At 37.9% G+C, this 25,512-nt stretch overlaps 1 protein-coding gene across 2 annotated transcripts in view; it reads left to right on the top strand.

Annotated features, from left to right (window-relative positions):
- Window positions 1-25,512, top strand: part of LOC150083713 (uncharacterized) — a 235,025-nt gene that overhangs the window by 166,214 nt on the left and 43,299 nt on the right. For both annotated transcript variants that reach the window (XM_090378142.1, XM_090378143.1), the window contains exons 5-8: window positions 1,931-2,033; window positions 4,201-4,265; window positions 4,372-4,521; window positions 24,326-24,367. In XM_090378142.1, coding sequence (XP_090234268.1) covers window positions 1,931-2,033; window positions 4,201-4,265; window positions 4,372-4,521; window positions 24,326-24,367 — 360 coding nt within the window. The remainder of the gene's footprint in view (window positions 1-1,930; window positions 2,034-4,200; window positions 4,266-4,371; window positions 4,522-24,325; window positions 24,368-25,512) is intronic.

Genomic DNA, 25,512 nt, shown 5'->3' with positions numbered 1-25,512 from the left:
CAAATTTGGATTCAACCGTCCACAGTACGTTTTTCCACTCTTCAGCTCTCCAACGTTGATGACTCTAGCCGAAGCCAACAGTTTTATCGATTTTCCTGTTTTAATAATGGTTTTCGGACCGCTACTCGACCATGAAGTCCTGCTTACTGAAGACGAAATTTTACAGTGGATGTAGACAGGGGAGTTTATCTGTTCCTATTAACTCAACTCGGATTCCAGGTGCATTAAGTCGTCGACTGCGTTTAGAAATCAGTGTCATGGTCTTATCTTGTGCTTCCGTTGTTACGCGCGGTCGTCTCGTGGTTTGCCCTTTGCCAGTTTTTTTGAATCGTCAAACGGCAGTTTTACCGCCTTTAAATGAAACGCCTAGTTTTTTGAAATGCTTCTCGTGGTTTAACTTTCTTTACACAGAGTTATAATAGCACTTCTTTCAACACTCATTTTCTTATTTCTTGCCATGTTTATCACGAAACACACAAAACTTACATCAACCACTCTTTCTGAATGACTGGTGTTTGATTTTATAAGTTGCAGCTCTTACTCCTCAGTTTATATTATTGCAAAACACTCTAGAATTATCTACAGTACTGAAATAATATTCCCACTTTCTAGAATATTCTACAATTCTAATAACTCTGGAATATTCTACAATGTTCTGCCGTATTCGAGAACATTCTATACTGTTCTAGAATATTCTCGAATATTCCAGAAAAATAATTCTTAAATATTGGAAATACTTAAATACATAATATAAAATATTTTAATAAAATTCGTAAACAAGTTGGTCCTATTATAAAAACTTTGAAAATTAAGAAAAATGAAACGTGATTCCAAATTTTTAGGCGGAAGTGTGTGTGTGTGTGTATATATATATATATATATATAAACAATTTTTTAAATTAATTTGTATGCTCTTATTTCACAAAGTAAGAAGCCAATTTTAGTTTTTTGGTGTATTAAAGCAACAGGGCTGTGTAGCGCACGTGCATGCATACAGGTTAAAAGAGGGCGCTGAATGACACTGATTAACTATATGGCTGACTGACAGATTGCAGCTGTGCGGTGAGACAAATGAATTTTACCGCAGGAGAACGTCGATCGCTGTTGGTGGTCGACTGCAATGGTTCTAGCGATTCTTTCATTCACAGCTGGCCAAGAAAACGTGGCAAATTCGTCTCTCTCTCTCCCCCCCTCCAGGGTTTTAACACTTGTTAAATAATAACAAAATCCATTTCCTAATTAAATCCTGTTTTAAAAAATGACTACGCAAGATGACATCTGTTATTTTAAAATAATGATGCAGCTGAGAGTGTGCTGCATCATTATTTTAAATAAAATGAATTTTCAGATAGAAAACAAACAGCGTCGTTTATTTTTGTCCTTATACTTATCGTTATTATTATAATTTTTTATAGTTTACCATAAACTGATAAGTATGACTTAAACTTCAATATGATAATATATAATTTATTTTTAAATTCCCAAATTACTGTACATAAAGCAGGAAAAGCGACCAAAGACTTCATGCAATTTTCAGAATAAAAATTAAAAATTCCAGGTCAGGCCAACTTGTATATTTTGCGGGATGAAAAAAACCTGTGCAATAGACGGATGGGCTTGGTACAACTCTGTCCCTCCTGTCGACTAACTACACCCCCAAATGAAGTGGTAACTAGAGGAATAAGAAATTCTTCTAGTTATGAAGGGAATTTCAGATTGCAACTTGTTTGGCGAGGTCCAAAATCACTACACTGTTTTTTAGAATGATCTCGATACACCTTAATTCGAATTGTTTCGAATTAAGGAATGAGTGCAAATTGTTTATTTCTCCTTTTTTGATATAGCTTTAAATGTCTGAGATGCTTAATATATAACTTAGTTTATTTATTGATTTTGAGAAAGTTTACACTTTTGACATATCTTTCATCAGGGTCAGTAGTCCACTGCCCAAAGATGATATGGTGCCAACGACTCCCGTTATGGAAAGTGAACCTCGACTGTTCATTATGGACGGACCAGTTCAGTTTACAATGGTATGTACACCATTTATATACGTTCAGGAATTTTCATTGCTTTGATAAAAAATAATAAATGAATTTTTCCCAGATCACTCTTTTAAAGAAATTATCAGAATTAAGCCAGTGCGTAATATTTTATATAGATCAACTTTTGCGAATGAATGTCATGACTACTACTCACTTCCCACAAATGAGAGCATAGTTTTTTTTTTTTTTTTTTTTGTGCACTTCTCTGACATGGCCTGACGTAGCCCAGTGGTCAGGAGCGAGTGTGCATAGCACGCGTTCCTTGAGTGGACCGGGGTTCAAGCCCGTGACTACTAAATACGATAAATATTTGCATTGACGATTTATTGTAAACTCTACTGACTTGGTTGTCGTGCAGGAGTATAAACAGAAAATTTATATATTTTAGCACTGTGCTTCATAAGTTGAATTTTGTTGTTGAGTTTTAGGCGCATCAGCGACTTATATTGCGTCATTGTGTATTGTGTTTGTAGAAGGATGTTCACGGGTGGCTTTAAATGTTGTGTGGATGAGAAACCAGGAATAACTCATTGGGGGGGGGGGACCTACTCTCTCCGCCTGATATCGGCTACATCCTAACTACATCCTAGATTTATGATTGATTTGATTTTTGGTAGTTGTTGGCACATCGGCTTCTGTGGCCATATTGCACCTCCCAAGGTTTTTGTAGTACTTTGATCCAAGCCCGAGGCGGGAATCGAACCCGCGACCTTTGGGTTGCCGGATAGGTACTTTACCCACTCGGCTAGCCCGGTCGGCTCCTAGATTTAAGAAGCATTTATAAATTCCTCCAGTCATCGACAGGATTCGAACCCAGACGTTTCCAAACAAGCGACAAGTAGCAGAAGTGCTATACTGTCACGAAAAACGACTCATCTATAATGCCGGCTCTGGGACCCTAGGGTTTAACGAATGAGTAAATTAGACCTAACGATTTCCAGCCCACTGGAATTTGCATTCATCAATTCCTTTATGGCAGTCCTTGAAGAAGGGGGGCTGAAATGTATCAGGCCCCGGACTCATAAGGATCCCAAATCCCAACAAAAGCACCCTCAATCCAGACAAGAACTCCACCTTGCTGTCCTTTTCCTCAATATTAATCCTCCCTCCCGTGCCCCAGAAACTATAAGATCGACCCTGGTCCATGTTCTAAAGACACCAAAGGCGTCGACTTAGGGGACCGAGAGTTGGGGGTATAATGTGTATATATATATATATATATATATATATATATGAGAGAGAGTGAGAGGCCTGCCTTTCTAACACTAACACTATGATTATATTTGTCTTTAAATAGGGTTTGATTCTACCAATTACTTCACGAAAGAGGGTTCCTTAAAATATGAATTGTGTTGTTTCCTATGTATGAGGCCGACTCCTATAATTAACATTTTCTAACACTAACACTATGATTATCAAAATTTTTATTTTTTTTTCCTTAAACACTATTTAAAGACAAATATTAAGTCTCCCCCCCCCCATATTTCCAGTGACAATCAGTCACTAGCAGAGTCATATTCAAGCGAACTGCATGGTCTCTCAAGGCCCTAACAAGAATTGACCAAAACAAATAATAAAAAATATATATAATAATAAGTAAATAAATAAATATCACTGTGCTGTCTTGTCAACTATGGGTTAAAATTAAGTTATATTAAAATTTAAAAGCGATAACTATTTATCTCATTATTATTATTCCATTTATTAATCAATTTATTTTGACAATGAGGATCCCATTATAAGAGTTCCCTCGAGGCCTTCAGCGGTCATCAGCCTAGATTTCCACACAAATATGGAATACTTTGCGAAATATATTTCACAAAAATTTAAATATATTTTTCATATATTTCACAAAAGGTATCTATCTATCTGCATATATATATATATATACACATATATATATATATATATATACACACACATATATATATATATATATATATATATATATATTATAATTTATTCTTATTCTTTTCATTTATATATCATAATATTTTAATATAATATTTCAATATTATTTATAATAATAATAATATTTCAATGTATTTATTCCTTTAATTTTTAACTAAAATTGTGAAATTTTCATTTTTTCATTATCAGCTCCACCTCATGTATATCTAAAAATATTAACGATTTAATTTTTAATTATTTTTAGGGTGTTCAGAGGCAAGAAAGGCATCTGTTCTTATTCAGTGATCTTCTTCTAATAGCAAAGCCTAGGTGAGTATCGAATCGTTCAAGCCATTTTCAGAGAATAAATTCTACTCTTTTCACTTTAAAATGCAATTATTACTTATTTTAATGGGCATTTATTTCACTTTTATAGATCGTCCGGTGCATACAAACTAAAAGAAAAGGTACGAGTATGCGAATTATGGCTCTCTACTTGTCTGGAAGATGTTTGCGAAGCCCTCAAATCTATTGAAACCTCGTTTGTGATTGGCTGGCCAACAACGAATATTGTAGTGACGTTCAGGTAAATATAAAAGATTAGATTATGTAATTGGATATACAGTAAAAGATTTTTCTGTACCAACAGTGTTTTCACATATTCTGGAAAGCACAATACGTACATTTAATGACAACGCAGGGTGATATGCACTCGATCTTTCGGAACTGTCAAATTAATTGGACATTGAAATGCTTTCTTTATTTATTTTTTTATATATTTTATATATTTTTTTTTTATTGAACTCTGTCTTAATCCCACGTATTATTATCTTACTGAAACAATAGGCAATTTGTATGCCGCCTGGAATGAGTAATCGCATATTACCAAAGGACTTCTAATTAAACCTGAAAGTCAACTAGCGGCTGACAACAGGGCCAGCTAATAACAAGGAACGCGATCCTAATAATCCTATTAACGATTTTTAATACTGTTATCTGTTACTTGCCTTCCCTTCCTCGCATTGCATGGCAATTTTTTTTAAAGTATAATTTATTTTTCTTTTCACTAAGAAGCCGATCATCTATTACCGCATACAATGCGTTCTGATGATCAGCTCGGGCACTAAGTAGTAATGAATTCCCTGCGTCTAAATAATAAACATAGTTTTGTAAAGAAAACATAAACAAAAGCTTACACTTCAAAAATAAAATAACAATACAGTAAATAATTTAAGAAAACTGTCACAAACTTGTAGAAGACATAAATATACTCAATTATACAAATGTACGTTCGGCGGATGCTGTATTATTGACTTTAAAATATAATTTGTTAACTTAATTAAACCTAATACATCTTGATCATGTTGGACATTCGTTCTTGGTATGAAGATCATTCTCATTAGTATACAAACACAAGAAAAATAATAACTTACCTCCTTAAAAAATATCCTCCAAAAAAACCTATTGCTGCTACAATAACCGACAGCAACCGAACCTACCAAACGACTAGCTGTAATATTTTTCTAGAGTGCGCTTTACAATAAATAAATGCGCACCCTGTGAAGGTGAAATTCGATAATAATAATAATTATTATTATTAATTGAAATCAATCCTAAATTCTTCACTAAATTCGATTAATGTCAGTAATGCCCAAATTCGGGAATATTACAAATATTTAAGCCCTACTACAGGAAACAATGCACAAAATTTCAAAAATAAATGAGAAGACTTCCATTAATATAGTGATGTGAGCATTTGAATTTTTTTTTTTTTTTTGTGAGGCCACTGTAGCCGAGTGTTGTGAAGTACGAAGTACAAAAAGTGCACGCACTTTGAGTGACCGTGATTCAAGCGCGTAGCTACTGAATACGGTATAATCCTTTTGTATTCTCTCTACTGAATACGGTATAATCCTTTTGTATTCTCTCTACTGAATACGGTATAATCCTTTTTGTATTCTAGCTACTGAATACGGTATAATCCTTTTGTATTCTCTCTATCTTTTGAATTCCTTTGATCTTGTGTGGTCGTCCCGGAGTAGAAACAGAAAATTTATTTATTTACTTCTTGTCCAAAAAACAGTGTCGATTACGACACATCTGAGACAATTTCTTCAGGGAACGAGGCAAAGTTATTTATTATTATTACTATTATTATTTCTCCCTGATGGGGGTTCCATTTCGTGACGGATACTGGTAACAAATGCACAGGGCGGTTGTTATGTCCGGTGTTACTGTTGATCACCCTCGTAGGTGGCACAGTTGGTAGAATCGCCGTCCTCCCCTCACCGGGTAGAAAAGACCTCAGTTCGTGTCCAGTCTATAGAGTGAGGAACTTTTATGGTCCTTTTTCACAAGGTGGAAGAGTTAGTCGGTCTCGCGAGGTAGCATGGTCTTTTCTGCCAGAAACTCGGGTTTTTCGACCAGATTACGACACATCTGAGACAATTTCTTCAGGGAACGAGGCAAAGTTATTTATTATTATTACTATTATTATTTCTCCCTGATGGGGGTTCCATTTCGTGACGGATACTGGTAACAAATGCACAGGGCGGTTGTTATGTCCGGTGTTACTGTTGATCACCCTCGTAGGTGGCACAGTTGGTAGAATCGCCGTCCTCCCCTCACCGGGTAGAAAAGACCTCAGTTCGTGTCCAGTCTATAGAGTGAGGAACTTTTATGGTCCTTTTTCACAAGGTGGAAGAGTTAGTCGGTCTCGCGAGGTAGCATGGTCTTTTCTGCCAGAAACTCGGGTTTTTCGACCAGCAAACAAAATCAATCACAGAACACACGACAGCAATAACCGACAGCAACCGAACCTACCAAACGACTAGCTGTAATATTTTTCTAGAGTGCGCTTTACAATAAATAAATGCGCACCCTGTGAAGGTGAAATTCGATAATAATAATAATTATTATTATTAATTGAAATCAATCCTAAATTCTTCACTAAATTCGATTAATGTCAGTAATGCCCAAATTCGGGAATATTACAAATATTTAAGCCCTACTACAGGAAACAATGCACAAAATTTCAAAAATAAATGAGAAGACTTCCATTAATATAGTGATGTGAGCATTTGAATTTTTTTTTTTTTTTGTGAGGCCACTGTAGCCGAGTGTTGTGAAGTACGAAGTACAAAAAGTGCACGCACTTTGAGTGACCGTGATTCAAGCGCGTAGCTACTGAATACGGTATAATCCTTTTGTATTCTCTCTATCTTTTGAATTCCTTTGATCTTGTGTGGTCGTCCCGGAGTAGAAACAGAAAATTTATTTATTTACTTCTTGTCCAAAAAACAGTGTCGATTACGACACATCTGAGACAATTTCTTCAGGGAACGAGGCAAAGTTATTTATTATTATTACTATTATTATTTCTCCCTGATGGGGGTTCCATTTCGTGACGGATACTGGTAACAAATGCACAGGGTGGTTGTTATGTCCGGTGTTACTGTTGATCACCCTCGTAGGTGGCACAGTTGGTAGAATCGCCGTCCTCCCCTCACCGGGTAGAAAAGACCTCAGTTCGTGTCCAGTCTATAGAGTGAGGAACTTTTATGGTCCTTTTTCACAAGGTGGAAGAGTTAGTCGGTCTCGCGAGGTAGCATGGTCTTTTCTGCCAGAAACTCGGGTTTTTCGACCAGCAAACAAAATCAATCACAGAACACACGCAATTTCAGACAGTATATATATGGAGCAATGTGGTCTTAGTCTCTAACGCTCCTAAAACTCTACTATCAAAACAACAACAACTCTTGGTCGAGGAACTCTATTTCGGGATTTACTATTATTATTATTTATCCAGGATTTATTATTACTATTATTTATTCAGGATATATTATTTATATATTATTCAGGACTATTATTTATTTATTCAGGATTTATTATTTATTTATTATTCAGGACTATTACTTATTTATTCATGATTTATTTATTACTATTATTATTGTTATTTTTGTTGCTCTTATATTATTTCTCCCTGATTGGGGGTTTCACCTCGTGACGGGTATTGCTACCAAGTACAGAGGGTGATTATTGTTTTGTCTTGTGTTACTGTTGGTCGAGGAACTCTCTGACGATCCTACAGGTGTTCAGGATTGCGACTTTCTAGAGTTCCTTGTAGGTGTTCGCTGGAAGACCTATTGCTGCTAGGCTGTTATGTATGATCTTTGGCACCATATAGGTGGTTGACACGATGATCGGGATGGTCATTACTTGTTGCATATTCCACATCTCTTTGATCTTCTATCTTAGGTTCATGTACTTGCTGATTTTTCCTCAGGGGTTTTCTGGAGGTTGCCAGTATTGGATAAAGTAAAAAAAAAGTAAAGTGCAGCCATTATCAACCCACTGCAGGATGGAAGCCTCCTCAACAATTCATGCTGAGGGAAATGGACCGTAATCTGCCACGCTGGTCCAGTGCGGGTTGGCAGATCGACCGTATTCAGCAGTCAGGGGCTTGAACCCCGGTCTACTCAAAGAGCGTGTGCTACTGCACTCCCGCTCCTGACCACTCGGCTACGGAGGCCGTTCAGTATTGGATACTGCTATGTAAATCAGATAGGTAGCCTTTTCCTTCTCGTCCACAAGGGTTATGTCCGGTTTTTCGGTGTGCGAGGTTTTCTAATCCGTTATTATGGCGTGGTCCCACTGCAGCTTCTGGGGTTTGTACTTGTAGTACGGTACACTTTCTTTGATCAGCTGGTATTTCCTTGCTAGCTTATGATGTATTATCCTGGCTACCTGGTCGTGTCTCCGAGTGCACTGTCTGGGTGATCACCTTGGATCCAGCAGTGATATGTTTGATCGTTTTTGAGGCCAGGTGGCATCGTCGACATGTGTCATCTGACACCTCGGGCTCCTTGGCGATATATTTTCTATAGATTTTGGTGTTGCTTACCTGGTCTTGGATGACAAGCATGAATTCTTCAGTCTCGGAGAAGAGCGCCCCACTCATGAGCCATGCATTCGAAGTAATTTTATATATGTGATCTTGATGGAGGTCATTGTAGTGTGTGCCGCGGAGTGTGTTTTTGCCCATCTTTCTAGCATCGTTGTGCCGTCTGGGAGGGAGGGGACTCCTCGCTTAGGTTGAGTGGGGTTTACCGCTTGTCTATCTTCCTTATGGCCTGGTAGAGTACTGCAGTGTGTTTCTGGAAGTAATCCTTCAGGTTGTCAATCGCTGATTTCTGTTGCTGGATTAGGCCCCCGCTCCTCCTCCTTTCCGAACTATTGTCAGTCTCCACGGCTGACTTCGGTTGGCGTTGCCGGCACTTGGTCATTATTATCCTTGTCTTTTTCATGTTATCCTGCAGCTCGGTGTTAGTCTAATCTATGATCCCGAAGGAGTGTGTTAGCACTGGGACTGCATAGGTGTTTATGGCTTTTACTATGTTTCCTCCGTTCAGCTTTGCTTTCAGTAGGCTTCTAAGTCTCTGATGGTATTTGTCGGACAGGCAGGCCTTGATGATTTTCTTGTGCTCTAACTGCTGAGCCTGCATCATCCCCAGGTATTTGTAGGTCTCTTCCTCTGTCATGACTTCGATCTCTTTACCAGACTGTAGCTTGTAGTTTCGGCCAACTAATTTTCTCTTGTACAGTCCGTGGGTTTTGCATTTGTTCAGATCAAATTCATCCTGATATCTTTGCTGAATTATTCGGTGTTCCGGAGTAGTTGCTGGATTTTCTGGAGTTGCTTTTCGCTTGCCGCGTAGAGCTTGATGTCATCCATACACATCAGGTGGGTGAGGGTGTACAGATTCTTTCTTCCTTCTTTGAGTTTATTATTATTATTATTATTTCTCCCTGATTGGGGGATTCCACTTCGTGACGGGTACTGCTACCAAGTCCACAGGTTGGTTGTAAGTCTGGTGTTACTGTTGGTCGAGGAAATTTCTGACTATCCTACAGGTGTTCAGGATTGCGACTTTCTGGAGTTCGTTGTACGTGTTCACTGGGAGACCTATTGCTGCTAGGCTGTTATGTAGGGTCTTTGGCACCATACCGGTGGTTGACACGATAATCGGGATGGTCGATACTTCTTGCATATGCCACATCTCCTTGATTTGATGTCTCAGATTCGTGTACTTCCTAATTTTTTCCTCATGAGTTTTCTGGACATTGCTAGTGTTGGGCACCGCTATGTCAATCAGGTAGGTAGCATTTTCCATCTTGTCCACAAGAGTTATAGCCGGTCTGTTGTGCGGTATGGTCTTATCCGTTATTATGGCACGGTCCCAGTACAGCTTGTGGGTTCGGGTCTCTAGTACTGCCTGGGGTTCGTACTTGTAGTATGGTACACTTTCTTTGGCCAACTGGTATTTCCTCGCTAGCTTCTGATGTATTATCCTGGCTACTTGGTCGTGTCTATGAGTGTACTCAGTCTGGGTGATCACCTTGCACCCCGCTGTGATGTGTTGGATCGTTTCTGAGGCCAGGTGGCATCGTCGACATGTGTCATCTGATATTCCGGGCTCCTTTGCGATGTATTTTCTATAATGTCTGGTGTTGATTACCTGGTCTTGGATGGCTAGCATGAATCCTTCAGTCTCGGGAAAGAGCGTCCCGCTTGTGAGCCATGCATTGGAAGCAATGTTATCAATATGATCTTGATGGAGGTCATTGTAGTGTCTGCCATGGAGTGTCTTCTTTGCCCATCTTTCTAACTTCGTTTCTTGTGCTGTCTGCTGTCTGGGTGGGTGGGGGTTTCCTCGCTTAGGTGAGTGGTGTATACCACTTATCTCTCTTCATTATGGCCTGGTGGAATGGTGCTGTGTTGTTCTCGAAGTAATCCTCCAGGTTAACTATCGCTGTTTTCTGTTGCTCTATCAGGCCCCTTCCTCCCTCTTTCCGAGCTATTGTTAGTCTCTCCACTGCTGACTTCGGGTGGCGTTGGCAGCTCTTGGGCTGCAACATCATTGTCCTTATCTTTCGCATGATCTCTTCTAGCTCGGTGTTAGTCCCATCTATGACCACGAATGTGTATGTTAGTACTGGAGCTGCATAGGTGTTTATGACTTTAACTGTGTTCCCTCCGTTCAATTTTGCTTTCAGCAGGCTTCTGAGTCTCTGATGATATTTTTCGGTCAGGCACTTCTTGATTTCCTTTTTCTCTAACTGCTGAGCCTGCATCATCGCTAGGTATTTGTGGGTCTCTCCTTCTGTCATAGCTTCGATCTCTTTACCAATCAGCAGATGGTAGTTTCAGCCAATTATTATTATTATTATTATTATTTTCTCCCTGATTGGGGGTTCCACTTCGTGACGGGTATTGCTACCAAGTACACAGGGTGGTTATTGTTATGTCTGGTATTACTATGATCGAGGAACTCTCTGACTATCCTACAGGTGTTCGGGATTGCGACTTTCCAGAGTTCCTTGCAGGTGTTCGCTGGGAGACCTATTGCTGCTAGGCTGTTATGTAGGGTCTTTGGCATCATACCTGTGGTTGACACGATGATCGAGATTGTCGTTACTTGTTGCAAATGCCACATCTCTTTTATCTCCTGTCTTAGGTTCGTGAGGTTCCTGATTTTTTCTCCATGGGTTTTTTGCAGGTTGCCAGTGTTGGGTACCGCTATATCAATCAGATAGGTAGCCTTTTCCATCTTGTCCACAAGAGTTATAGCCTGTCTGTTGTGCGGGATTGTCTTGTCCGTTATTATGGCGCGGTCCCAGTACAGCTTGTGGTTTGAGGTCTATAGTATTGCCTGGGGTTCGTACTTGTAGTACGGTACACTTTCTTTGATCAACTATTATTTCCTTGCTAGATTCTGATGTATTATCCTGGCTACCTGGTCATGTCTATGAGTGTACTCAGTGTAAAGTGTAAAGTATGTTTGGTGTCAAGCGGCACCAGGGGTTTCCCCCATCTCCGCATTGCTTGCATTGTGATGGGTGTGCCAGTTTACCGGAAATGCCAGAGATTCAAAAGATCGCCTCGGATCCCTCGGTGATGTGTTGGATCGTTGCTGAGGCCAGGTGGCATCGTCGACATGTGTCATCTGACACCGCGGGCTCCTCGGCGATGTATTTTCTATAGTTTCTAATTTTGAATACCTGGTTTTGGATGGCGAGCATGAATCCTTCAGGAGAAGGATTCATGCTCGTCTCGGGGAAGAGCGTCCCGCTCGTGAGCCATGCATTGGAAGCAGTTTTATCTATGTGATCTTGATGGAGATCATTGTTGTGTCTGCCATGGAGTGTCTTCTCTGCCCATCTTTCTAGCTTCGTTTGTGCCTCCTGGTTGGGAGGGGACTCCTCGTTTAGGTTGAGTGGGGGTATACCGCTTGTCTATCTTCCTTATGGCCTGGTGGAATGCTGCTGTGTGTTTCTGGAAGTAATCCTTCTGGTTAGCAACCGCTGTTTTCTGTTGCTCGATGAGGTCTATTAGGCCCGTACCCCCCCCCCCCTTCTTTCCGAGCAATTGTCAGTCTCTCCACGGCTGACTTCGATTGTGTTGGCAACTCTTAGTCATCAATGTTCTTGTCTTTCTCATGATATCCTCCAGCTTGGTGTTAGTCCAATCTGTGACCTCGAAAGAGCATGTTAGCACTTGGACTGCATAGGTGTTTATGGCTTTAACTGTGTTCACTCCGTTTAGCTTTCCTTTCGGCAGGCTTCTGAGTCTCTGACGGTATTTTTCGGTCATTATTTCGGATATTATTTTTCAGTTATTATTGTTGTTATTATTATTATTATTACATCTTTTAATAGATGTCATGAAATCGCTCATATTTTTCTTTCTCATTAGCGAAAGCAATGAAATCCCATCTTTGAAGCTGGTTTAATTATCAAACTGAACACAAATGTCTAGTTTATTATAGTTGTTATTATTCTTAAAAACTATAGCATGTAAAAAATCATGGTTTTTAATACTCATACTACTAGTGCGTTGTAGTAACCTGCATACTAAAAATCTTACGCACCATATCATCTCTGCCGGACCATGCAAAAGCGATCATAGGCTAACTGTCAGCAACTGGCACCCTAGACCAGTGGGCTCCAAACGTTTTTGGTGGCGCACCCTTATCTTCCTTAAAAGGACTAACACGCACCCCGGAATAGAAAATAAATATATAAGTTTAATATTTTTTTATTTATAAATTATTTACACGGAAGACATTATATCTAAAATCACATTTATAAACTCACATATAATTTTAAAAGATCACAAATTAAAAAAAAAAAAATACAAAACAAAATTAAATTGAAGTTGAAGTACAAATGCATGTACTTGAATGTGCATGATCAAATAAAGTCACGCGATCAAACAAAGTCCATACTGCAGTATTAAAAAAAAACATTTATAATTTTTATTTTCAATTACGTTTCGAAAAACTAGTTTTCGTAATTAATAAATATTGATTTATTGCGGATTATCTCGCGCACCCCACTTTGGAGACCACTACCCTAGACGATTCATGCATTAGGTCCCCCTTCCTCACATCGGAGGGCACATGTAGGCTGAAATTTTTCCTGACCTACACGGTAGATATATATTTCCCTGTATGGACGTGCTGCCTCTCGGATATTGCCACTTTCCGACAATATGGCAAGTGGCAATGGACATTGCAGTGTTCTATGTACTCCGATACACAGATCACCGTAATCAGGGCTTTTATTTGAGGAGAAGGAGAAGAATGCAACATAGAATTCAATTTTTTTGCATGATTTTTGTTTTTTTTATTTGTGATGTTGACAGTCGCATACAACATGAAGTCGAACTTAACACTAGTTAAGTGTTAAGTTAGCTTAATGTCACGACATTAAGCGAATTTAACAAGTTTATTATTATTATTATTGCTCTTATATTATTTCTCCCTGATTGGAGGTTTCACCTCGTGACGCGTATTACTCCCAAGTACACAGGGTGGTTGTTGTTATATGTGGTGTTACCGTTGGTCTAGGAACTCTCTGACTATCCTACAGGTGTTCAGGATTGCGACTTTCTGGAGTTCCTGGGAGACCTATTGCTGCTAGGCTGTTATGTAGAGTCTTTGACACCATACGCTTTTACTGCGCCAGTCACAAAAAAATTGAGTTATTCCCTGAGAGAGAAAACAAGAGTCAGAAGTAGAAGGGAATCACCAAGAAAGAGAAGCATGATGATATCTAGCTCAGGATCCTGGGTGTGCCAAGATAATTATGATTAGGTTTAGTCTTCAGAAAGAGGGTCTTACCCATGGATCTTGGCGACATCAAGTGATGGACAGGTCTAGCTCTGCCCATTGCTTCGCATTCATTTGCCGATGTAGTCCTGTGAATAATTTATCGTTAATTTATATTAGAATCCGTTTTATAGGTTATTATTAAAGATTATAAAAGTGTAGTTTTTTAAGTACACCTTCATTTTGAGGCATTTTAAAAAGGTTAGGTTTATTTACACCATTAATTCGGGATGGATTCAAGCGAAAAACAATGTGTTCATAATCTTGTATACTACAGATTACGAAAACCGTTTTGCGCATGAATCCGTCCTGAATTGGTGATGTAAACTGTGTAACCTTTTTAAACTAGTAAGGCCGATGACAGGCCTAGAAACTGGGAAGCAGTGGGCGGAGCTAGACCTGCCTATCACTCATTGTCGCAAAGATCCATGGATATGAGCCTTGTACTGAAGACTAACCTGTGAATGTTTTCTTTACATCACGTCAGAGGTTACGATTGCTGTCCTTTAATTTTTTAATTATGGGGAAAAGGCCTGGGTTTGAACACCATAGAATTCATCGTATGAGCTTTTGCATAACCTGGTCGAGTTAGTTTGTATCGGGCAAGGATTCATGATTTTTTTATCTACCAAAAGCCAAATAAGCCATTCTTCTTCTTCCAGTCACATAGTTACCTGAGGAGCTGTTGTGGCCACCAACAAATGCCTCCAACTGCATCGATCATGTGCTATACGAGCGGCATCGCAAAATGTCACGCCCAAAAGTCCACTGATCCCATCCTTCCACCTAGTTGCAGGTCTTCCTTTTACAGCAGTTTTTGGAATTGGTTTTGTTATGGTCGCTATGACAAATATAATCAAATAAGCCATAGAACGTGCAATTTACAAACGCAATACACTGAAGTCTCATATTCCTAGTTGAATTATCCAAAATACTGAATAACAATAACAACCCATTAAATAACAATTATTTTTAAAGGTAGAATAAAACATTGTCAAAAAATCAGAGTTAATTTAATTATTATTAATTATTGCTTCGCCGATTAACAATAATTAAGCTATCGTTCAACTCAGTTAGAAATAAAAACTTTAAAAACAAATTAACTTTAGACTTGTTTCTTTTTCTTCTTATGTTTTCTTTCTTTTCTTTTTTTTTTTTTTTTTTTTTTCTTTTTTTTAACTAAGAAAATTATGGAAGTTCTCAATTTGTAGAAGGAGGTCACAAATATGTACCATATCTGTAAACAAATTTTTGAATAATGGCCACAATAAGTTTCTGGGACATAATATTTAATAATAAGGAGAAGAATTAAGTGATTCTCGGTAGAAAAATTGAGGTCATCGGTCATCATTTATCATTAAGCAGAAAGCAAGCCAAACATGGTGGCCAAGATTGAGAATATACACGTTATTCCTGAGATGGAATGGGGAAGTTGAGGGGGGGGGGGAGAAGGAGGAAGAGCTCTGAATATTTTTAACCTGTAGTAATTAAAAATAATTAAGATTACACAAGTAATATGTATTTGTGAATTTGATAGGGGTTGGGGAATGAAGGCTCCGTTCACTTGATGTAATAGTTTCTATATGAATCATATTTATTATTAATTGAATAAACATATGAACATATCAGTATCTTTATACCAATTACTACAATATACGCTGTTCAGACAATATTCTGTGAACCAACACACGAGTGAGAGTTCATGAGATTGAACCTTTGATGACTTCGGCAAACTATACAGAACAATTAATAATAATTACTAATTATTAGTATCGCCTGGTCGCCTTACAATGTGCCTGCTTTTAACTATTATTTCTGAATCAATACGTATAGTTTTCCAAATAAACTTATTCGCGTAAATGCTAATAACGCATAGAAAATTTTCAATGGCGCCTCTAGACATAGCGTTAATTGCTAGCCGACTTTGTGTCTCCCCTTTAAATCCAAAGATTCTGTTATATGACGCCTTCAAATGCCAGTTGTGATAACTAGTAGGCGCCAGTCAAAAACCAACTCTTAGTGGATTAGGTCCGTTTCCTACATTGACCGTCCCGTGGACACCGGCCAGGTTCTTTAAAGACATCTGAAGGAGACAGCATACGTGATATCCATTAGCCTTAAGGCTGCACACGTGTGTCAAATCTTCCCCAGCTAGTCTCTTTATGTTCAGAAGTTGGTATTGGTCACTGGTGGAAAATGACGTTCATCAGTTGGAGAATGCTCTTGGTGGTAAACAACACGACGCGGCAGAGAGTGCCCGAACTCCGAGATGCAGACTCGTTTTTGGATGTCTTTAACTTCAACTGAGGTCAAAAAATTTAAAATTATTAATAGTTTTCTGTAGTTCTAAATCACAGAAGAAAAATAAAACCATTCGAAATCAAAGGTAAGTCTTTTACTAATAAGTTTTTTTTTTTTCGTATGTTTTTACCCCTTAAAGAGGAATGATAAATGGAGCATAAGATGCTAAAAATGTTAAAGGAATACATCCAATTTCATTAAAAAAAAAATAATCTGAAATAATAATAATAAAATAGTTTCATTAAAATGAAAAGTTCGAAATCATTTCCAAAATTTAGTCATTTCCTATTTGACAGATCATCTTAAAACATTTCAATACCACTGTCCCAACTGTTTTGAATAATCCCGCCATCCCAATTTGAAGAAGTATCTGATTTCTTAGAGAATCACAAAACATACAGTATTACGCTATTTAGGTAGATAAGTTAGATGAGATGGGCTAGTATAAAGACATACTGGAAAATTTAAACCTACTTTTAGTTCTCCTCCAAATATTGAGCTCCACCACTGTAAAGTGAGACCCTAGGGTATGTAGGTATGTGTTTTCGACCTGTGGGAGGCGTACACGAGCCCATAAGAAATAAATTGAAAATTAATTGCAAATGCATAACACAGAGGGGACAGTTCCTTTGTGGTTTGGATGCCACACATCGGCCCTTGTTTACATTGATTCACACCTATCATCTCTGGTCATTCTAGTTTACTAGGTACCATATTTCAGGACTTCCACACGGAATTATACCCAGGCTTACTAACAGTCCCACCATTGTGAAGGTGCAAGCAGAGGATGTAGTTGCTGCTGAACGACCGGACTTGACTGAAATTCGGTCCACTTGATTCAAGTGTCACCTGAATATCGATCCCATCAGCGTTTTAGTCTCCCAGGTAGCAAGCCTGAGCTTGTCATACCTGAGTTAATGTCTGCAACAGTCTTTAGGACTAACTAAAGACCTGAAGGACTAACTAATTACATTTTTTTTTTTTAAGTGGCACTTTGACAAAACAGGTTGAGAACTTCTAACGTAGGTGAAAGGGTCACTGTCCTCCTTAAGATGGTACTATTTTTCGATTGTCGTTTCATAAGTTACTTCAATATTATGTAATTTATAATCGATAAAATGCCAACTAATTTTCATAAAATACCATAGCCAGCTCAGTAGGCTACGTAGCTGATGCACCACTATTTCAGAAAATTATATCAATCAAATTTGTACGTAATCTGAATTTTTCTGCTTATAGTGGCACGTGACGATTATTTAAATCTGGGCACAACCACTTGAAATAAATTTTGCTTAAATTTGTTTCTTTCGCATATAAAAATATAATTACAAAATTTTTCGTCAAAAATAATAAAATATATTCAGTAATCATTAACATCCCTATCGGGAGGGTACAGTGGTTATGTCTTCCATGATGGTTTTTCATACAATGGTTGAGAGTTACATTTGACACGTCCTTCAAATGCTCTGATTTTCGAAAAAAAAAATTGACGTTTAAAGAGGTCTGAGCTCAAATCTCATTAACGACTAGAAAAATTCCTGGAGGCCACAATTAGCTAATTAAAAGAAACAGCTGCCACTTGTAGTGGATGAAACTTAGGTCGAATTTCATTTCAATATATTGTGACAGCCGCATAGCCTTGGTATCCTTATAAATACATTGTTATACGAAAAGCAGGCGATATCGCAAGTTCATGAGAGATATATTATCGTATCTTTGTAGTGGGAGCATGAAAAAAGGCAAACGTTATTATCTCCAAACTTATTACGTAATATTGATTCTCTCATCATCCTTGGAAAAGCTAAGTCATCTCTGGAAGTGTGGCCTGGCTAAGTATTGTTACAGAACAACTTCTTCCTGGAGAACATCGACAATGTTGTATCCAGACGGTAATGAAATGTTCCAGGAAGCTAATGTCATTGAATTTGTTGGCTCCTCAAAGATGCATCAGAAAGCAACAAGATCTGCCGATGGATATGGGAAATCTGATGATAATGTTCTTACAGGAATGGGCTAACATTCATGGATATTTCAGTATGCATTGTAGGATCCATGCCAATGAATGCCGCTGTAATCGCCGCCCGGAAAGATGTGCATTCTATAATATTTTGATAGGGTAGTGTCAACATAAATAAAAAAAAATAAGTAAAGGATAAAATTTAAGAAAAAAAAAAAAGGAAATGTGAGTTTCAAGGCCTTTTTTTGAAGAATGGGCAAGTGCTTAAATCTGATCTCGGTACTAAATTTAGTACCGAGACCATCAACACATAAAGTTCATGTGAATTTTTCTTGAACACTCTGGTCCCATTGCAAACAAATCAAGTTGTTGTTGTAGCAGGGTTTTGGAGCATCAGCGACTAAGGCCATATTGCTCAGTGGCCTATGTATTGTCTGTAAATTGTGTGTTCTGTGTTTGATTTTCTGTTTGCTGGACGAAAAACTCGGGTTGCCGGGAGAAAAACCATGCTACCCTCGCCTGAGACTGACCAACACAACCACGTTGTGAAAAAGGCCCATAAAAATTCCTCACATCATCGACAGGACTCGACTCAGATCTTTTCCACCCTGTGTGGAAGGACGGCGATCCTACCAACTGTGCTACGCACAAGGGCAACAACAACAAATGAAACAACAATTCACTAATAAAACATTCTAACTATTATGTCGACCTGATCACAGTCTGCGCAGGTAGCACAGTAGTATCGTCACCGGGTGGAAGGGCTCGGGTTCGATAACCCTAGGAACTTTAGTGGGCTTTTTTCACTCCGTCTCTGAGTTAGTCGGTCTCATGCGTAGATAGCAAGGTTTTTTCCCAGCAAACAGACAAATCGACCAGAGAACACACTCAATTTACAGACAAATAAATATATGGGTAGATGTAATCATTTACGGGGGGGACCCTAATATCATAATTTGGTTGGTGATTTGGTACCTGATCACACATGAAAGAGGTCCAGCCCAGTTAGGATTTATTTCCTCAAGCTTTAAGTGCTGCATTTCTGATTCTTAAACAAAGTAAACAATGGTTGGTGGAACCGACTTCCATCACTGGTTGTTGAAGTTGATAGCCTAAACAAATTTAAAGCTCAACTGGACAGGTATTTCGAACGAACGGAGGGGTGAAATGGGAGTGGGTTTTTTTTTTTTTGGCTGATGCTGAATAAGCTTGCTTTCTTGCATCATATGCCTCTGCTAATGCTAATGCTAATGCTAATAATAATAATAAATATATACAATATAACACGTGTTAGTTTTGGCTCATGCATCAGACTAATTCTTTTGTGTTGTTGTCAGACAGAAATAATTTCTATCTTCTAGAAATTAGCCGCAATTACTCTTAAATACACTGTCAGTTTAAGTAGTCATTTATTGAATAATCATAAATAAAACCGATATAATAATAATAATAAAACAGGAAGTCAAAGATATGTGGCATATGGAACAAGTAATGACCATCCCAATCACCGTGTCAACCACGAGCATGGTGCCAAAGAGCCTCCATAAGAACCTAGCAGCAATAGGCCTCCCAAAGAAAACTTACATGAAACTCCAGAAAGCCGCGATCCTGAACACCTGCAGGACAGTAAGAGAGTTCCTCGACCAATAGTAGGCCGCCGTAGCCGAGTGGTCAGCGCAAAGGTGCAGATGTACACATGCCTTGAGTGGCCGGGACTTAAGCCGTCACTGCTAAACATGGTACTGTTTCCTTTATTCTATTTACCTTGTGAACTGCTTTGACCGTGTGGTCCTCCCGGAGTATAAACAGAATTTTTAATTTTTTTTTTTTAATAATAACATTAATAATAGTAACTGGCCACAACCAACCACCCCATGCACTAGGTACCAGTACCCATCACGGGGTGGAAAAAACTCCATCAAAAAGAAAAAGATTTTATAATAATAACAGCCAGTGAGGAAATGCCAGTTGAATACAGAGTGTGAACATGTACGAACCCCTAGAGACCCCAACCCACAAGCTGTACTGGAACCGCGCCAAAATAACGGAGAAGACAATCCCGCACAACAGACCGGGCATGATCCTTGTTAACAAGAAGGAAAAAGCTACCTATCTGATCGATATAGCGGTGCCCAACACTGGCAATCTCCAGAAAACCCATGAGGAAAAGATCAGGAAGTATACAGACCTAAAACAGGAGATCAAAGAGCTGTGCCATATTTAACAAGTAATAACCACCCCGATCACCGTGTCAACCACCACCGGTATGGTGCCAAAGACCCTACACAAGAGCCTAGCAGCAATAGGTCTGTCAGAGAACATCTACAAGGAAGTCCAGAAGGTTGCAATCCTGAACACATGTAGGACAGTTTGAGAGTTCCTAGACGAACAGGAACACCAGACATAACAACCACTTTGTCTAAGTACTTGTCACAGGGTGAACCCCTCCCCCATCAGGGAGAAATAATATATAGTAATAATTAGACTAGTCATTTAATTTGTAATAAAATAGAATGATTGAATAAAATTGAAAGTAATAAAATTGTTAAAAGATGCTTTAAATTTCAAGAATGGATTTCGCTCCTCACAAATGTATAGTTGTATTTATACTAAACTGAAAATTTATACTTATACTAAAACTAATATAAATTTAAATTTATACTAAATTTAAATTCATACTAAATTTAAATTCTTACTTATTTAAATTCATACTAAACTCTGCAATCTAGAAAGGTATTTTGCACCTCTTATTCTACTCCTGTAATCCTTGGAAATAATTTAAATTGTCAGTATAAGAGAAATCTTCAATTCACTCAGTCACAAAATTTCAAGACCAGAAATTCGAAGCAGTGGCGTAGCTACCGTGTAGGCAGGTAAGACAATTTAGGGGCCCGGTGTCTTTGGCTGTCTCCTGTTTTTGCGATTTTCATTAATTAAGTAGGGGCCCGGTGTCTTTGGCTGTCTCCTATTTTTGCGATTTTCATTAATTAAGTAGGGGCCCAAACATGTTCTTTGCCTCCGGGCCCTACGCTACTGATTCGAAGGGCATAAATTTGTTAGAAAATACAATGTTCTGTTATTCGTATATCTTCCATCGTGGACAAATTGTCCAGTCAGATATGAAGTTCGCTGAGTAGTGGAAACAGACTGCCAGGAGACAGCTCATGTGATTTTGTCAATGATATAAAAACACAACTTTGCTAGCAGGGTTAAGGAGGTGATTATCCCATTGTACAAGGCAATGGTCAGGCCGCATCTTAAGTACTGCATACAAGTCTGGAAGCCTCATTTTAGGAAGGATGTAGAACTGCTGGAATGGGTGCACAGAATGGCAATGATTTTGGTGAGGAGAACAAAACGGTGGTCTTACCAAGAAAGCTTCAGTTCTACAAATTGCATCGTCTTGAGACTAGGCACCTGCTAGGTGATCTCATTGAGATGGTTAAGGCTTATTTTGATAGCATATTTGATAGCTTACAGATCAGAACAAAAGTATTCCTACTACTTCGAGCACTTTGCTTTCCTGTTGTAGTCTGATGCATGATTTTAGCTTAAATGTAAATTAAAAATACCTCATTAAACTGAGATATGCATAAATACAAAAGTAACGCTATATTATTCCCAGGTTATGCGACAATAGTGCTTATTGCGCTATCAAATTACGTAATATGATATGTTGTACGGTTATGTTATAATTATAAAATCATGTTACTATTGTTACAAATTTATAGTTTATAGACTTATCAAAAATACTTCTAATATGTGACATTGGTTTCAAACATTTGCCTTAGGGCCGATTCTAAAGTTCATGGGTCGTGTGCAAGGATTAATGATTGGAAAGGGACAGCAAGGAGTACTCCTTGTCTGGATTTGGGAGGACTTTATTAGATTTCGAGGCTAGTGTGCATTTTACCCGATTTTCCACCTTTCCTCATGACTGGTCCTATTTGGTTCACTATGTTCAAAATTCTACTTTTGATGCTTATGCATCCAGTGTTCTTCGTATAAACGTGTCTCATTTTCTCTCTTTGTGAAAACATCAGTGAATATATTCTTCCTACTTTATAAAAAATTATTTTGACTATTTTTTCTAACATGGGAAGAAATATGTTCATCAGTCCCTTTGCACTTTGCTTTAACTGCTCATTCAAATCATGCTGCTCACGAGACATTGCTGTTTGACCTGGCACCATTGTTACTTATTTGAACAGGAGGATCTTAGTTTTCTGTAATATTAGTAGGAGCTATTACTGTAGTTTATTTTCGTTGAAAATAGTTTATATATTTTCGCGAGAAATTAAAAAGTAGATAACATAGTAAATGACATAAAACGGTATCAGGAAAAATGGATCAGCCGCATAGAAAGTATGAACCCAGACCGGATCCCAAAATTAGCCTTTAACTACAAACCTGCAGGCAAGAGAGATGTTGGTCGACCAAGACAACGGTGGCGAGATCAAGACCACCTCCAAGAGCTACAACGGAACAGGTCTTAAAAGACCTAAGCCAGACCAAGTTCATGATGATGATGATGATGATGATGATAGTTTATATATGCAAAAGAAATGAGGTTTCGAGCTGAAAAGGAGGCGCGTAATCAGTCAGCCAAGAAAGCCCATGGTGTCATATCGATGATTTATCGAACATTATTCTGTAGATATATAGAGGTCTTAGTCCCACAGTATAAGGCCACATTTGAAATACTGTGTTCAAGTATTGAGAACTCATCTGAAAAAAGACATTGACCATCTTGAAAGAGTCCAAAGACTGGCAACTCGTATGGTGAGATCGGCAAAGGGGGATGATCATATGAGGAAAGACTCCGAATATGTGGGCTACAGAGCTTGGGAATCAGGCACCCCAGAGGTGACTTTATTGAGGTTTATAAGGCTCTGAGAGGGGGGGGGGGCTAGTAAAATGAACGAAGGCTGAATTTTCACTGTTATAGAGAATTCCAGAATTCGGAGACGTAAATTAAAATTACAAGGGAATAATTATCTGTGTGAAGAGGGAAGGGTATAATTTGTATTTTCTTATCTACTTGTGTTTTTTTTTTTTTTTTCCCCTGCGAATTGTTGTTGTTGTTGTTGTAGCAATGTTTTAGGAGCATCGGCAACTAAGGCCATATTGCTCCGTACATGTTGTCTGTAAATTGCGTGTGTTCTGTTGTCAAATTTTTGTTTGCTGGACGTAAAACCGAGTTTCCGGGAGAGAAACCATGCTACCCTCGCCTGAGACCGACTAACTCAGCCACTTTGTGAAAAAGGCCCATAAACAATCTTCACGTCGTATGTGGAACTCGAACTCAGGTCTTTCCCACCCGGTGTGGGGAAGACGTTGATTCTACCAACTGTGCTACCCACGGGGACTTCCGGCCAGTAATAAAAAAAACAAAACAAAAAAAAACCTGTGGCTTCCTTGCACTATATGACTATTACTATTATTAAAAGGTATAATTTTTCCTACTGAATCAGAAAAAGTTTGTAATTGGAATTTAACGAATCGTTATAGTTACTATAAGATGTATGCATTCAGGTTACCAGCCCTGCATATTTTAACGTAAATAATTGAAAATGATATTCAGAAAATATTCTGTTTAAAGTCTGTCTCTTGTGCATGATTCCTTGTAAATCGAGAATGGTTATTTTGAATAAAATAATTCAGAGTTTTAACTTTTGCATTTACAAAACTGAAAAGCGACAGCTAAGAATACTGTGTTCAGTTCAGTACTACAATATTCTGATTAGAGGCGCGTTCGTAACCATTGTCTTCGCGCCCGTAAACCTCTGGGGGTTCACCTTGTCGAGGGTCGTACGTGACACTTCCCACTCGTGCTTCACGCGCGTGTTTTAAATGTAAATTGCTCTAAGTATTGCAGATGGTAGGACGTAAGTCATGTTTGATGCCAGTTTGTTCTTAACTTGCTGCTAACTTTTTTTTCCTTCTTTACTATCCCATAGTTTACCACAGACGAAAGAGCTTTGGCAAGATAAACTACACTGGTAAGTTTTTTTTTTTATATTATATATTTTATTTATTCGCCATTTTATTTTCTATTGAAACGCACAATAAAATTTGTTAATAGACATATGCTCCCGTATAATCATAAATTTAATGGCATTTATTATGTAACCTATAATAATTATTGTAAATTTATAATAATAAATGCATAAGAAATTTGTGATTTAAACGAAGCAAACATTTTAATAACACATAACCAGAATTTTGAATTTAAGAATTTTTTATTTAATACCATAAACAGGTTTTCGTAGATGTTACGGGTACATAATTATGTAATAGTGGGCTGTAATGAATGTTTTATTTGAAAGGTGAATGTACACAAAACTTATTATTCAACTAGATTGGTATCGTTATTTAAGTGTAGTTTTATTGCAGGTTTTGTAGACCTGCAATGTGTCAAGGCATGTTTTTTTTTTTTTTAGGTAATAAAAATTATTTAAATATGATTTTCTGGTAGTATGCTATTCTGTAAATATGGGCGCTGCAGTAATTTAACTTTGTGCGTGTTCCGACTTGGTATAAATAGTCAGTAAGTATGGTAACTACTTAATGTTGAAAGTGTTACATTAGTAACTTCCTAAGCATGTTGCGTTAGTAGCTTTCTTCCTGAGCATGTTGCGTTAGTAGCTTTCTTCCTGAGCATGTTGCGTTAGTAGCTTTCTTCCTGAGCATGTTTTCTATGGAGGAGGAATTAGTGCAATCAAATAAATAGTTGATTGGTGTGTACTTTTGGTCAGAATTAAGTGTTTCTTTTGTTACATAGCATATAGCCTAATTTATTGCAAAGTTAGTAGTGCTCTTTAATATAATGCCTTATTCAAGTAAAAGTTTCATTTCCAGTAGTAGTTATTAAAATTTGCCAAAGTGGCAGTAGTGCTGACAAAATTCACAAAAAAAAAAAAAAGCCTGTCTTTTCATTTTCAGTAGTTCCCAGTTTTATGAGAAAAAAAAAAAAAAAAAGAATAGTCATGTAAAAGAAATTAAACGAAACTGTAAAATACAAATAAATAAATAAAATTGTTGTGATAATATCAGTATTAGCAGATTGATATATATTTTTTAATACAAAACAATTCGGATAGTGCTACTGCTGTATTAAACAATTCTACTAATTTAATCCAGTAGA

Source organism: Mastigoproctus giganteus, chromosome 7, assembly GCF_048544385.1.
Source record: "Mastigoproctus giganteus isolate SK-2022 chromosome 7, ASM4854438v1, whole genome shotgun sequence".
NCBI classification, from domain to species: domain Eukaryota; kingdom Metazoa; phylum Arthropoda; class Arachnida; order Uropygi; family Thelyphonidae; genus Mastigoproctus; species Mastigoproctus giganteus.
This window is presented reverse-complemented; position numbering and strand designations above follow the sequence as displayed.